Below are 16,351 nucleotides of genomic sequence, written 5' to 3' on the forward strand. Positions count from 1 at the left end.
AAACATAGTCGATGCTCATGTTCTATATTTATAAAATTATTTACAGTTTTTTTTTTTTCCTTTCTGGGTTTCTTTTTGGTCATGGGCAACTCAATTGGCATAAACAGCACAATCACACAATACTTTTTTTTTTTTTTTGCTCGTTTTAATAGCTAACATTTTATATATATACACACGCAAAGACACAGACTCGTGTGTGACGGTGTGTGTGTATAAATATACATATATATTATATATATATATATATTATATATATAATTAATTCTGCAGTGACAGGGCAACCGAAGGGGGGGAGGGGAAATAATATACAAAATTAGCTGATTATAACACAAGGCCCAAAAATAGCTTACTATGTTAAGTGCAAGGGAGAAAAAGCTGGATTGCAATGAAGTTTACCATTTGACAATTTCAATATAAGACTTGCATTAAAATAATCTTTCGCCTCTTTCTATCGTACCCCGTGTCCCCCCCACCCCGTCCCACATAACCTATTTAAAATCTATATGCCCAAAGCCTGCTGCAACACTTAACAGTAGCATGATGATGGATTGAGGAGTAAGGATTTCTCAATTGAGAAGCAAACTTGCAGACATATGGTGGGTGGATGCAGTCATGAAGAGTGGAGGTCTCATAACATTACATTGAGTGCTAGCCTCAGTCAGGTGACCAGTCACCTGTTACAATAAAACAGTGTTTCTCAACCTTGGTGACTTGAAGGTGCGTGGACTTCATTAAGTCCACGCATCTTCAAGTCACCAAGGTTGAGAAACAATGCAATAAAATACCACACTATCCTCTTCCCAGAATCCCACAGTCTTTGTTGAGCGGCAGGAACAGCCCTCACTGGATCCATATGGTGTTCCCTCTCTCTGTCCTACGCGGCTCAACTGTCAGTTCCCCAAACGTTGAGAAAAACTGTTCCATCTCCTTCTGCAACATGTCGTTCCGTTTCTCCGCGTCGTCTTTGGCCCGCTCGGCATTGCGCATTTTGATCTCGACCATAGTGAACTTCTTCTTCTCTTGATCCAGTTCGTCGTGGAGGTTCATCATTTCGGTCTCCAGCGAGAGATTCCGCTGTTCAAGGCTGGGAACGGAAAGGGAAACAAAAGCTGAAGGTTACTTGGATAGATTTTTTTCAGTTTGCTATCTTGGTACAATCAGCAGACTCTGCTCACTTGTTTGACTCTACTTTGGTGTCTTCTTAGGAATATAAATCTGTTCAATCTCTGGTGACTTTGTGGAGACTAGAGGTGGGTTTCAGCAGGTTCTGATCAGTTCTGGAGAACTGGTAGTGGAAATTTTGAGTAGTTCAGAGAACTAGTAGTAAAAATTCTGACTGGCCCTGCCCTCATCTATTCTCTGCCTCCCAAGTCCCAGCTGATCAGGAGGAAATGGGGATTTTGCATTAACCTTCCCCTGTATTGGGGACAGAATGGAGATTTTATAGTATCCTTCCCCTGGAGTGGGGTGGAAATGGAGATTTTACAGTATCCTTCCCCTGCCATGCCCGCCACGCCACGCCCACCAAGCCACACCCACAAAACCAGTAGTAAATTTTTTTTGAAACCCATCACTGGTAATATCATCACTGCTAGAAGGGACTGAGATTTGCTCTCTGTTTATGTGCAAGTGGCTAGCACTGATGATGTTACCCAGTTGAGTAATGAAACGTCTCTTAAGGAAACAACCACGTTCACAGAACACCAAGTACACCACAGTTCAACCCGGAGATATAAATATTTTCTTCTATTAGTCTCCTAACTCCTGTATAACTCTGGGTACCTTACAGGATAAAAAAAATAGAAAGTTTATGGCCTGTTATTCCTTGTGTTTTTATTCATGTCTATTTTCTCTTTTTCTTTTAGGGTATATTGATTTTGATTTAATTTTTCCCCCTCTTTGTCCTTTGTGATTGTTTTAGACACCTGAATCTCAAAATTTCTTGCTGTAAGTTTTCTTGGTAGCCAGGATAGTTTTAATTAAAAAAAAATAGGGTGGGAGGGAGGGAGGGAGGGAAGGAAGGAAGGAAGGAAGGAAGGAAGGAAGGAAGGAAGGAAGGAAGGGAAACAGGAATGATTGAAGGAACTAGGTCAGTGGTGGGTTTCTACTGGTTCACCCCAGTTGAGGCGAACTGGTAGCGGTGGTGGCGGGAGGCTCCGCCTACCTGCCCAGATGTCATCACGGACGTTCTGCGCATGCGCGGAAGCGCCGCACACGAGCTCACAGTTCCAAACTGGTAGCGAAGGTAAGTGAAACCCACTACTGAACTAGGTATGTCTGCTTTGATGAACAGAAGGATTAGGAACGATATGATAGCTGTCTTCCAATATTTGAGAGACTGTCACAGAGATGAAGGAGTCATTCTCCAAAGCAGCTGAGGGCAGGACAAGAAATAATGAGTGGAAGATCGTTAAAGAGAGATCCAACCTAGAACTAAAGAGAAATTTCCTGACAGGGAGAACAATTAATCAGTGGAATGACTTGTCTCCAGAAGTTGTGAATGCTCCAACACTGGAAGTTTTTAAGAAGAGATTAGATAACCATTTGTCTGGAGTGGTGTAGGTTTCCTGCCTGGGAATGGGGTTGGACTAGAAGACCTCCAAGGTCCCTTCCAACTCTGTTATTCTATTCTATTCTATTCTATTCTATTCTATTCTATTCTATTCTATTCTATTCTATTCTATTCTATTCTATTCTATTCTATTCTATTCTATTATCATCTATCTATCTATCTATCTATCTATCTATCTATCTATCTATCTATCTATCTATCTATAGAGAGAGAGAATAGAGTCCTTTCTGAACTCTACTTTCTGATGCTCTAGCTATGAACACCTACCAGCGTATTTTGCTGAATAAAAATGCTTATTTATAAGCAAGATTTTCATACTCCCAAATAATTAGATTTCTTTCTTCTTATCATACTGGAAAGACGGCCATCGGATATTTATTACTGATGACCATGTGTGTAAAGCAGTTGCCCTGATATAAACTACTCCAACATTATTAAATCAGATATTCAGTGATAATAGAAACTCTATTTTAAAGTAAAACTCTTATGCAAAGATAAGAAAGAGGAAATTGATGTAAACAAGGTCAGTAGCAAATCCTTACATGAGTGCATACATTTTCTGCTATTATGTTAGGCGCAATTTTATTGCAACTGCCATTTGAATGACTGCCATGAGAAACATACTGCAATACTTGAAACGAAGCATCTTATGAACAAGTATTTCAGGAGAGGGTTTTTTTTTTTTTTAATGTTATGGGGAATGGAAAACAAGGAAGACTGCCAATGTCATTATTTAGTGCAGGAATTATGTCACAGTTTTCTCACTAACTACCCATCAATTGTGGACTTGGCTAGACTTCAGAAAATAGGAGTGAGTTCTACCTACGTTTCCTGAATGTTTATATGCTTAATAAGGCATAAATAAACATATTTATTGTAGGCCAGTTTTTTAAAAATTATACTGACTCATCACTTTGCCTTTTTAAAATATTTACGCTAAGGTCTTATGCTGTGCGTTCTTACAAATATTTCCAGACAAAATTGTATGCGTTGAGACAATTCTTCTACTGCTCAGCTCAGGAGAGACAAGCTCTGGTTACATCTTAAATATATCTTAAGGGAAAGGGAAAGGTTCCCCTCGCACATATGTGCTAGTCGTTCCTGACTCTAGGGGGCAGTGCTCATCGCCGTGGTGTCTGAAGACGTCTCCATGGTCATGTGGTCAGCATGACTAAACGCCGAAGGTGCACAGAATGCTGTTACCTTCCCATCAAAGATGGTCCCTGTTTTTCTACTTGCATTTTTTACGTGCTTTCGAATTGCTAGGTTGGCAGAAGCTGGGACAAGTAACGGGAGCTCACCCCATTATGTGGCACTAGGGATTCGAACCGCTGAACTGCTGACCTTTTGATTGACAATCTCAGCATCTTAGCCACTGAGCCACTGCATCCCTTAAAATATATCTTATATACCCCAAAATAATGAATACCTATCCAAAATATGTCCCCCCCAAAACTCATGTACACAATTCATAAACTGATCATGAAGAAGGCATAATTCCTCTATTCATAATGTAACAATGTGTGATCCAGTCAGATCAATGTGCTCCCAATTAACCAGATACCAATGAAGAAAAAAATCCATTCCTCTTTCTAGTAGTTGAATAGAATATGTTGACCATCCAAAATCCACCACAAAGTTTCTTTTCCCATCTAGATTACTGCCAGGATGTTAGAAGTAGAAAGACAGAAGTTCAGGTGTACACAAATAAAAAAAAAGAATGAAAAGAAACATGGAACCCAACTATAAAACTTATGTTTAACTAGTTACATTCTAGTATTTATCTTTGATAAAAATCTAACTAGAGCCCAAGCTAAATGCACAAGTAGTGACTGGAAGGAGACTAGAAAAATTACACGGGTTCTCCATCATAGGCAGGATAAGCTCAGGATACAAATGTTTTACTTTTTTATTTATTTTTTTATTAGATCTTTATCCCGTCTTTATTATTTTACACAGAATAAGAGGGCATTCAACATGAAGCTTGTCCCCTTAACTATAATTAAAGTATATGTGGCTTGCCAAACTAATTTGCTGCTAAACAAATAATTCCCTCAACAGTGTCACAACTAATGTTGTGGTCTGCCAGCAGCCTGTGAAGCTGGCAATGGAGTTGGACAGTGAGGAGGCTGGGGAGGAACATGGGCCAGTCCTGGAGGCTGGGGAAGGCCCAGACAAGGGCTCTGCGTCAGAGGCAGAGATGGAGCCAGGGCCATCTGGGAGTGATGCGCGGACTCCAGAGCCTCCAGAGGCTGACAGTAGAGAGGCAGAGGAACAGGAGGAGCCTGTTCCTAGTGCACGCATGTGAAGAGCTGCCAGAAGGCAAGAGCAGCTAAAGCAAAAAGGATGACTCGGGAGTAAGGCTAGAAGATGATTGGCCCCTCCCAGAAGGCTTAAAAGAGCAGCAATGAGCCATTGGGTCCTTTGTAGAAAAGCTATGTTGATTCCCGTGCTTCTTGTCAGCGTCTCTTGAACTTTGTGGGGGTTTTGCCAAGAAAAGCCTTTGGCAGGTTGCCAAAGACATCAAAGGTTGGTGATAAGGCCAACGGACTGGTTATTAAGAATTTTGTTTTGGACTAAGCTGAGAATGAATTAATTCTCAGCTGTTTTAATAAAATAAGTTTGTTGAGGACTGAATTGTGTTTGGTAATCATTACTTGGGTCACAACAACTAAGTCTGCATTACTATTAATCTTCTCATCGTTCCTATCACCCATCTCCTCCCACTTATGACTGTATGACTGTAACCTTGTTGCTGGTATCTTTTAAGATTTATATTGACTGTTTCCTAGTATGATTTGATTGCTTATTTGTTCCCTATGACTATCATTAAGGGTTGTACCTTATGATTCTTGACAAATGTATCTTTTCTTTTATGTACACTGAGAACGTAGGCACCAAAGACAAATTCCATGTGTGTCCAATCACACTTGGCCAATAAAGAATTCTTTTCAACCACAAGAGGTTGGCAACTGTCTTAAAGATCCTTAAATCCAAATGAAAACAACTCCAAGAGAATAGAAAATTATCTTGTACTATGTAACCGTAACTAGAAACACTAAGGAAAATGACATGCCAAGGCTTTTCCAGTGACGATAGAAAGCTTGTGTTAAGAACCCAACAGAACAAGGATTGGATAGGATTGCAGACGACAATGGAAACCTATTGTTACCAAGACCGGAAGTCACATTCTCTAGACGTCACTTGTATGTCACTTGTATGTACGTCACAACTTAGAACTACACCGACTTCAGTCTGACCTAAGCATAGCTCATAAAATCATCTCCCACAATGTCCTTCCTGTCAACGACTACTTCAGCTTCAACCACAACAATACACGAGCACACAATAGATACAAACTCAAGGTAAACCGCTCCAAACTCGATTGCAGAAAATACGACTTCAGCAACAGAGTGGTCAATGCCTGGAATGCACTACCTGATTCTGTAGTTTCTTCCCCAAACCCCCAAAACTTTACCCTTAAACTGTCTACTGTTGACCTCACCCCATTCCTAAGAGGTCTGTAAGGGGCCATGATTATGATTATATTGCTCAGAATTTTTAAGCTCCTCCCAATGCAATTTTTATTTATTTTTATTTTTTTAAATCTGCGTCTTTACTGCCCCCGGCTTTACACAGAACCATCTCATGACTGAAATGCTAAAGTCATTTATGAGGCTCATTTGCCATTTTCCATAAAGAAAGCAAAGCACACCCCCCCCCCACGAGCTCATTAAAACCTTGCTATGGATCTGAAGCAGCAATCTTTAGAGAGGGACTTTTCCACCGACGGCTGCTCTGAAAAGTCATTTCTTTTTCCAAGTGTCTTGAGCTCTGTCCCACCGGCATCCAACAAAATAAATGGTGGCATTCATTAGTATTCATGCCGGAGTTTTTAGATTACTTGGTGGCAGAATGGAAGATGTGAGTGATGTATAATCCCCTAAGAGATAAATTAAGCTGAATGCTGACCTTTCCCCCCCCCCTTTGTCTCATTGTTCATGCAGTGCTTTATGTCATTGCATGTATAATTTAAATGATCCCCCCCCTTCCATCTATCTGAAAGGCTCATGTTGGGCCTGGTGGCTCAGCAGACTAACACCAGCTGTCTGCAATTACTGTAAGTTCGAATCTCACCAGGCTCAAGGTTGACTCAGCCTTCCATCCTTTCTAAGGTAGGTAAAATGAGGACCCAGTTTGTGGGGCAATAAGCTGACTTTGTATAAATATACAAAAGTATGAAGGCTATTGCTTAACGCATTGTAAGCCGCTCTGAGTCTCTGGAGAAGGGCGGCATATAAATCAAATTAAAAAAAAAATGTGTGCCACAATTCTAACTCACCTGTCTACAGGTAGTTCTTGCTTAACCAGTGCCCTGTTTAGAAACGGTTTGAAGTTACAATAGTACTGAAAAAGTAACTTTATGACCAATCCTCACACTTAGGACTGCTGCCGTATCCTGCGGTCCCATGATCCCAATTCATACATTTCATAGCTGGCGTCTCACAAGCAGAGTCAATGGAGAAGTCAGCAGTGAAATCGCAAGTTGCAATCACACGATGTCTTGCTTAACGACCAGGGCTCTTTTGCTTAAGAACCGAAGTGGAAGTGACATCGTAAATCTAAGTACTGTCACGTGACAAAGTTGCCAGTCTCAATTATGGTCATTAAGCAAAGACTATTTGCAGTAAATAATATATTGGCCTTTCCGAATATTTGGCCGGGAAGAAATGCAAACAACTCAAATTAAATTGTTTGTATTCAAAACAATGTTGGATTGTTTGATGTTAAACAGAGGTGTATCATGGTTAATTGTGTGACGGCATTAGTGTCGTATAAAAGCTACGTTTGCAACCCTTACTTGTGAATACCATCCCAATGCAGGGCAATTGAAGAAGGTAGCTTTGGTTAATCATAATGATAATGTATATTTAGTTCAATGAAAGACAGTAAGATTTATTGAAAACCAGCTGTGTGTAGACCAAATGGACTGACTGACTCTTTCTTTCTTTCTTTCTTTCTTTCTTTCTTTCTTTCTTTCTTTCTTTCTTTCTTTCTTTCTTTCTTTCTTTTTTCTTTCTTTTTTTCTTCCTTCCTTCCTTCCTTCCTTCCTTCCTTCCTTCCTTCCTTCCTTCCCTTCTTCATTCATTCATTCATTCATTCATTCATTCATTCATTCATTCATTCATTCCATATTTCTAAACCGTGCAAGAGGTGCTGATGGTTGGCACTACTGATGTATGTTCTACAAATTGTGACATTAGATCTACAGTGTTTGTGTGAGCTAGATGAGGCAACCTGGAAGAGGGATTTAAGGACACATTTAGTCTTTGGTTTAGTTATGGCCACATATGAGTTTAGGGGAAAAACATATGAGCTTAGGGGAAAAACTGAATTTGATGTACTTAAATGTAAACTATGTCACCTTAATTTAATTCCCTACATGTTTTAAATAGTTTTTTCCATATAACCCATTAAAAATTAGAAATTGCTGGCAAGTTTTGGAAGGACTCGGGTTGAAGCTGATGTTTTTTGGGGGGATGATATGCCATTTTGGGGACCTTATCTGTGCCCCTGATCTAGATGGACCAATGGTCTCAGTATAAACTCACTTGGTATAAGAATAATCTACCAGTTTGGTTGAAATTGAAGTTGGAATCTAACCCAATGAACAATTCCTTTGCCTCTAGGTAGAGACAGGGATTTCTGTACCTCCAGCACTACCTTGTAAATCAGTCTTCCCTAAACTGCTATATGCCAGAAATGGAGTCCATTTCTGTTCTGTTCTGTTCTGTTCTGTTCTGTTCTGTTCTGTTCTGTTCTGTTCTTAGACTAGACTAGACTAGACTAGACTAGACTAGACTAGACTAGACTAGACTAGAATAACAGAGTTGAAGGGACCTTGGAGGTCTTCTAGTCCAACCCCCTGCTTAGGCAGAAAACCCTACACCATTTCAGACAAATGGTTATCCAATCTCTTCTTAAAAACTTCAAGTGTTGGAGCATTTACAACTTCTGGAGTCAAGTTGTTCCATTGATTAATTGTTCTAACTGTCAGGAAGTTTCTCCTTAGTTCTAAGTTGCTTCTCTTGATTAGTTCCTTGATTAGTTTCCATCTGTTGCTTCTTGTTCTGCCCTCAGGTGCTTTGGAGAATAGCTTGACTCCCTCTTCTTTGTGGCAGCCCCTGAGACATTGGAACACTGCTATCATGTCCCCCCTAGTCCTTCTTTTCATTAAACTAGACATACCCAGTTCCTGCAACCATTCTTCCTATGTTTTAGCTTCCAGCCCCCTAATCATCTCATCATCCCCAACCAACCTACCCCCTGGCTTCAGAAATTTCTTTCGCTGAAATCTTACCTTTTTATCCTCGTTTCGTACTCCAGCTTTTGTTTTGTCATTTCCTGCTTTAAGCTGGAAACCAGGCTGTGCAAAGCACTGTGATTGCCTGTGTTGTTCACAAATGTTTCACTGTTGTCACTGCTGCTCGTCGCCCTGCTGCTTCGGCCCCCCACGCTTCTCCGGTCAACTTTGCTCTCACACTCGGCCGGGTTCAGGAGATTGTCCTGTTGGGGCTCGTCTAAAACCGGGTCTTCAAAATTGCTCCCGTAAAAGTCTTGCTCGGGACACGTGGTGGTGGACGAGCGGCAGGAGTTGGAGTGTTCAGGGAGGGATATCTCGCACGAGGACGTGGACCAAGTCGCGCTGTCCACGCTTTGCTTATCTTCGGCGTTCACTGCTGAGAACTGTTGGTGCACGTTGTCGTAAGTGGAAAGTCTGTTGTGCTGGCCTGAGTCACCCATAGGCTCCTTTTGCTTGTTGTCTCTCAAGGTCACATACCCATTAGGCATCCAGCTCTGGCAACGGCTGTTCAAAGAGTTGCTGTGGGCATCAGTGCTGGAGATACCCATTCGTACCCCTCCGTTTGGCATGCTGTGCGTGCCCATTTTGGTTACTGGCCCTTTTAGAGATGATGTTCTTCTGGTCTGCAAGGTACCGTTGGATAGAGATGGTGACGTCTTCTCCTGACTCTCTACAGAACTGCTGAAGGACCCGTTGGTGACTATGCCGCTACCTTTATTAAATGCCGGGTTTTTTTTCACCGTAAGAGGTGGACTCCTGGTGATGTCCAGTTTGTGAATGCTGTTCCTTGGACTGTTTGATTTGCTTCCAGGCTGAGCTGTAGGAGATCCATTGTCCATCAGGGTTCTTTGAGGAGATTCAGGTTTGTCCCATGAACATCGCCTGACAGGGGACGACTCCTTGGTATTATTATTCTCTCTGTTCTGGAGCTGACCAATGATCACTTTCTTTTGGACCTCGTTGTTGTTATTGCAAACCTCTTGTCCGCTTTGAGGCTCTGCATCCTTGGGAAACAACAGCTCATGTTCGCTTATCATCATGGACATTAATTGCTGGACCACCACAGTACCTAATAGAAAATAACACAAACAAATCCAGGTTCAGCATGCCATAACTTTTGAAAAAGAAATGCCATGTTTTGCATATACTTTGCATTCAAGGTTATCTTTGCATGAGATTCAATTTCTCGTGGTGGGTTTATTTTCCAGTGGGGAAAAAAGTCTTTCTCATCTAGAAAGTTCTTGTAATCCTCGTTTGTCATGAGCAAAGCACCAATGATGCAGGATTCAATCTGGGTTGGTCACCGGGGCCAGAGGTTTAGTCTTCCAAGCTTTTGGACTCATACCGGAGCCCATCCTCAGGGAATTTCTCTCTCTCACCAGAATGTTGAGTGAGAGAGAATTCCCAAGGAGAGGCTCCAACATGAGTCTGAAAGCTCAGACAATTAAACCTCTGATCACAGTGACCGAATCAGATTGGATCCTACAATATTATCCTGGGATATGTATATTTTACTTCATTTGTGAAAGCACTGATATGTCAGACCTGGAAGCCATCTTTTTACATTTGGGCCTTCAGGCCTGCCACATATTCTTCTGTGGGAAAATGGGAGTGGGGATTGCATATAGTGTAGATGATATGTAGTCAAAATAACATTCCTTTCTCAGAGAGTCAAGGACGCTTTGCCCTGGCATCTGGAGTCGGATGACTGGGAGGTGTCTCCAGTTTGGACGGTGGATGATTGGACCATGTGATGGACATGTGGGTGCTGGGCGGGGTGGGGAAAACCTGGAAACTTTCAGATTCGGGTTTTCCCAGATGTGCCAATACAATATCTTCAATAAAAAGGAACTTTGAGGAACCTCAAGCCTTGGAGTTTTCTTTCATTGGGGGTGTTACTTGGAACCCTGACGTGATGATGTTTATATCACATAAAATAATCTTTGTGCAAAATACCGTAGATTCCCCCCCCTCTCTCCCTCCTTCCCTTCCTCCCTCCCTCCCTCTTCATCCATCCATACATCCATTCTACTTTAAGAAGAGAGCAACCTAGGAAAAGAAATGATCAGCATCTGATTGTATAGCAAAATTATTCAACTAAAAAGTCTCATGATTTCCAGCAGTAAATGAAGTTTGACAGCCTGTCCTACTCTCCCAGTGAATGTTTTCCTGTAATTGGGTAGGAAGCGGGGAGTGTGAAGTGTTGAATTGAGGCAGCCATTATCTCTTTAAATAGATTTTATTAAATTACTTTAAAAGATAGGATAGATGGATAGATTTTAAGGGCTGGCTCACTTGTTTTTGCTTTATCTGGAGATGAAGCCAACGCTGTATGCTGAGGGCATCGAAGAAAAAATGACAAGAACTAAATATTGTTGACATGCTTCACTTGCCTATGAATTGCTCAGTTGCTTACATTAAGTGGGAAAACAGCATGAACCTTGCTTGATGCAGGATATGCTGTTACAGACTAGATAAAAAGATGATACATCGAGCCTCAAAACAGCTGGACTTGAATCCCTTCTGCTCTCGTTCTCATCTCTGATTCCATAATTTGCAAAATAAAAACCAATGTCTACAGTTTATATGCACCTACAGGAGGTTCTCCGAGCCCCTCTGTCATTCCCCCCCTCCCAACACAGCTGCCGACAAAACCCCACCAAAGAAAAATGTTCCCAATGGGGAGAGATGCCAGAACACACGGCGTATAGAAGGGTGGTGGCCTCAACAATCACCACCAGGCCCACAGATGTGGCAAGCATGGCTGTTGTGGTAAGCACTGCTGGCAAGACAAGCAAAGCTGGCACAGCCTGTTCCTCCAGGAACAAAATCAAAACAGGTCCAAATCCACGACTGAAATGAAGTCCAGCCAAATCCAGGTTGGTGCTCACCTGGACATTCTTCTAAATTTCTGTAGAACTATGAGGACAATCCATCTGTGACTTCTGCTCTCTCTCTCTCTCTCTGTCTCTCCCTCTGTCTCTCTACTTCTCTTTCTCTTTCTCTTTTTCTTTCTCCCTCTCTCTTTCTCTCTTCTTATTTTTTCTTTCTTTCTCTCCCTCTCTCTCTCTCTGTGTCTCCCTCTTTCTCTCTACCCCTCTTTCTTTCTCTTTCTCTCTCCCCCTCTCTTTCTCTCTTCTTCTTTATTTCTTTCTCTCTCTCCCTTTCTCTTCTTCTCTTTCTTTTTCTTTCTCTCTCTTTCACTCTCTCCTTTCTTTCTCTCTTTCCCCCTCTCTTTCTCTCTCTTCTTTCTTTCTCTCTCCCCCTTTCTTTCTCTCTTTCCCCCTCTCTTTCTCTCTTCTTTCTTTCTCTCTCCCCCTCTCTTTCTCTCTTCTTCTCTCTCTCTCTTTCTCTCTTTCTTCTTCTCTCTCTTTCTCTCTTTCTCTTTCTCTCTCCCCCTCCCCCCTCTCTCTGTCTCTCTTTTTGTGTGTCTCTCTCTCCTATGTTTCCATTTTATTAATGCCACATTTTTCTAACTATGTACCAATATTAAGGCCTGATTGTTGGGACTAAAATCCTCAGAATCGTCATTGAAATTAGCCCCTTAGAATTCTGAAGGGTTGTAAGACAATGCAGCAGACTGAAGCCCATATTACACAGGACAAAACTCTACTCTTCTCGCATCCCTGTTCAGCCCATACAACGTGACCAGGGGTGGGTTCTAAATTTTTTTTACTACCGGTTCTGTGGGCGTGGCCTATTTTGTGGGTGTGGCTTGGAGGTCATGTGACTAGGTGGGCATGGCTAGCTGGTCAGAGTCATTTCTGGAAGGTCCTCGCACTTACGACCAGTCCTTGCACTTACGACCCGACATTTGTTTGCTTTTAACACTGATCAGCTGTAGGACGGCCCTTTGAAGCCCCGCGGCAAGAGTTTAAACAGTTTTTTTCCCTCTAGCCATCAGCTGGGACTCAGGAGGCAGCAATAGATTGAGGGTGGGACCAAATAAAAGGTAAGAATAACGTGGGGGGGTGGGAGGATGGGGGGGAAAAACCGGTTCGGTGACATCATATCGTCACCGCTACCGGCTCGGCCGAACTGGACCGAACCGGGAGGAACCCACCACTGAATGTGACCCTCTACGGGAAAGATGCATTTTTCACATCAGAACAAAACAAGTAACCAAAGAAGCCCTTAAGGAACTCGGGGGGAAAAACGGTGGGAGCAAAGCCATACGGAGCAGAGAGACGAATGGTCTTAATTAGAATTGTTGAAGTTCACTTCCAGATGGCTGGAGGGTCATCTGCCCTAGAGGAGGTCCACCTCAGAAACCTTCGGAAGGAAGAGGATGAAGCTCCCTGCCTCCCATTGCTACCAATTTAATTTTGTCGACTCTAACAGCATATTATAATGACAAGACCTGTAAAATTAATCTAAGATCAATATAAATAAACACTCCGGCATGAAATTTGAAGCAGCCTCTAGAGTGCATCCCAATCTTTGAGGAGAGACTCTGCTGCTGCCGGTATTATAAATCAAAGTGAATTCTAGGAAGTCAGGAGGGGGGGATGTCATTCGAGATGCAGGTAATGAATCGGAAGCCTGCATTTTTCAGACACTCCTGGAATCCAAACAGCACGGCTCCTTTTCTTTAATTTATGGAGCTTTCACGTGGAACATGGCATCTAGCACTTCACAGTCCTTCCCACCTTCTTCCGTATTTCTCGAAATAAAATTAGGGCGGTGTTCTTCGAGTGGCCATTTTAAGCATATTTTTAAAATGTTTTTGTTTTAATAGTATAAACCAGGGGTGTCAAACTCGATTTCATTGAGGGCCTCATCAGAGTTGTTTTTGACCTCAGGGGGGAGGGGGGAGGGTGGCGTGGCCAGCTTGACGTCACTCGTGTCAGGAGCGCCTGTGGTGCTCTGCCAGGAAAATGGGCCGCTGGAGGGGTCGGTCAGATTGGGGGTAACACCTGGACCAGGAGTGGGTTCTACTTACCTTTATTACCGCTTTGCAATGGGATCGCGCACACGCGCATGCTTTGCTCGCACACGCGCCTTGCTTCTTTGCATGCACAGAAGCTTCTGCGCATATGCAGATCGTCGATGACGACATCCCAGGTGGTAGGTCGGGCCTCCCGCTGGTTTTACTACCGGTTCTTGTGAACCGGTCCGAACTGGGGGCAACCCACCACTGACCTGGACAATCTGAACATCTGCAGGCACAAGATAGATATGCCCATTTCCCCCCCCCCGCTATTTTAATGGGTTAGAAAGAGCCGTGGTGGCGCAGTGGTTAGAATGCGGTACTGCAGGGTATTTCTGCCGACTGCCGACTGCCTGCAATTTGCCAGTTTGAATCTCAAATTTGGCAAATAGGCTCAAGGTTGACTCAGCCTTCCATCCTTCCGAGGTCGGTAAAATGAGGACTCAAGATTGTTGGGGGCAAGAGGCTGACTCTGTAAACCGCTTAGAGAGGGCTGTAAAAGCACTGTAAAGCAGTATATAAGCCTAAGTGGCTACTGCTAAAATGCATCTAAGATGAAAACTTAGATCCGGATCTTTGGAAGCAATTGAAGTGCTTTAACTTTCATAATTAGACTTTAATATTGTGACAAGAATGTTAGAGACTTATCTAATTGAGAGCTGGGGAGTCTTTAGGTGTGGAAGGAAGGATTCCGGTTTTTAACTAGAATCCAGAGCTCAATTAAAGTTGGAATAGAAGCACAGAGTTTGAAAGGATCATTTAGATCAGGGGTCTCCAACCTTAGCAACTTTAAGACTTGTGGACTTCAACTCTCAGAATTCCTCAGCCAGCAAAGCTTTGCTGGCTGAGGAATTCTGAGAGTTGAAGTCCACAAGTCTTAAAGTTGCCAAGGTTGGAGACCCCTGATTTAGATCACTAGATCCAACCATTTTCTTGGTGCAGGAATTTACACTCCTCTCAAATGTGTCTGCTTGAAGTCGTCTAGCAAAGCAGAGGCTACCACGTCCCTCCAGCATTTGGTTCCACTTTAAAATTAATTTTCATGCACCTGTTCTTACATACATATTTAGAATTAATTCTAAGACTACCAATTTAGGGAGTCTACCAGAACTCAATTGAGTTCACAATTCTTTCGAGTCCCTTGTGTATTTATGTTTATTTATTTATCATTCCAGCAGCATAAAGCAATGGACAAGCTCGTTAATATTGGTATTGTCAAACCACTGGAATGTAAAACATTTTCCCCAATATTCTAAATGACTAACTATGTGCAGGATATGCAGATCTGCATTCTGCCAACCCAGATCTAGTTTTTTTCCAATTATGTCCAGCTGGAATCATAGATCACTTGAGCTGGAAAGGGCTATGTAACAGTAAGAGAGAGGGCAAGGCTAGAAGGACAATAATTTTATCCCTCCTATTATCCTTAGAATCTGGCTTTCATTGAATGGAATTGAATTCCATAATTGTAAAGAAATGGAGAAAAGGAGATAATTTTAATTGCTTTTGTTGCTATATACTGTATATCATATTTTTTGGAGTATAAGACACTCTGGACTATAAGATGCACCTACCTTTTTTGGTGAGGAAAACAAGAAAAAGAAATCTGCCTCTGCCTCCCAGCAATTTTGCCTCTTGCAGCAAACAGCAAACAGCCTGCTTTACATTCATTTTCGTTTTCAACATAGCTTGATTAGCACAAGGGGAAAAAAAATCTGCTCTCAGTAATTTACCTCCTTGCAGCAAGCAGCAGAGGCCCCTGCAAAACAGCTGAGAGCAAAATAGCTGAGAGTCGGGAGGCAGATCCAATCAACTTGTGCTAATTAGGCTGTGCTGAAGCTGAAAGGAGCTGTTTCTTCTTGCTGTTTGCTGCTGGAAGGAGGTAAACTGCTGGGAGGCAGAGACCAAAGGGTGGGGGCCAGTGGGTGGGCAGGGCTACATTTGGTGTATAAGACACACCTACATTTTCACCCCCTTTTAGGGGGGGGAAAGGTGCATCTTATACTCCAAAAAATATGGTAATCACTGTCTGGATTATTTAAGTAACACTTGGCAAATGAGAAGATCTATGTGAACTACCTTGTGAAGTAATCCAAGCAAGAGCCCAACTAGAATTACGAATTCTATCTTATTTGTAAGGTTATATTAACAGAATCTTATAAGACGGTAAGTATTTTCCCCGCTCATCTACGGAGATAGTCATTCAAGTTGTCTCAAAGATGCTTCTTTAAAAGGCAACTGGACTTTCTATGTTCTTCCTTGAGGATGTTTCACTTCTCATCAGAACCGACGAGAAGCTTCTTGGATGACGACATCCCAACATCTTCAAGAGAAAGTCCAGTTGCCTTTTGAAACAGGACCTTTGAGATATTTCTCCATTCCTTTCATTTTACTTTCTAGAAAACTAGGGAGGGTCCTGTTCTGAGCTAGGCTTCCCCAGCAGCACGAAGCCCAAGTCCTCGTCCTGATAAACCCCTTTTATTTA

General features: G+C 42.3%; 1 protein-coding gene across 1 annotated transcript in view; it reads right to left on the minus strand.

Annotated features, from left to right (window-relative positions):
* Window positions 1-38: 38 nt before the first annotated feature.
* The window catches only part of ARHGAP24 (Rho GTPase activating protein 24), a 51,684-nt gene continuing 35,371 nt past the window's right edge, over window positions 39-16,351 (minus strand). Inside the window, exons 6-7 of the mRNA XM_070949166.1 lie at window positions 8,934-10,005; window positions 39-1,084 (exon numbers count right to left, since the gene is read on the minus strand). Coding sequence (XP_070805267.1) covers window positions 841-1,084; window positions 8,934-10,005 — 1,316 coding nt within the window. The 3' untranslated portion in view covers window positions 39-840. The remainder of the gene's footprint in view (window positions 1,085-8,933; window positions 10,006-16,351) is intronic.

Source organism: Pituophis catenifer, unplaced genomic scaffold, assembly GCF_029215685.1.
Source record: "Pituophis catenifer annectens isolate HBS135680 unplaced genomic scaffold, rPitCat1.0.hap2 SCAF_8, whole genome shotgun sequence".
In the NCBI taxonomy this organism is placed as follows: Eukaryota; Metazoa; Chordata; class Lepidosauria; order Squamata; family Colubridae; genus Pituophis; species Pituophis catenifer.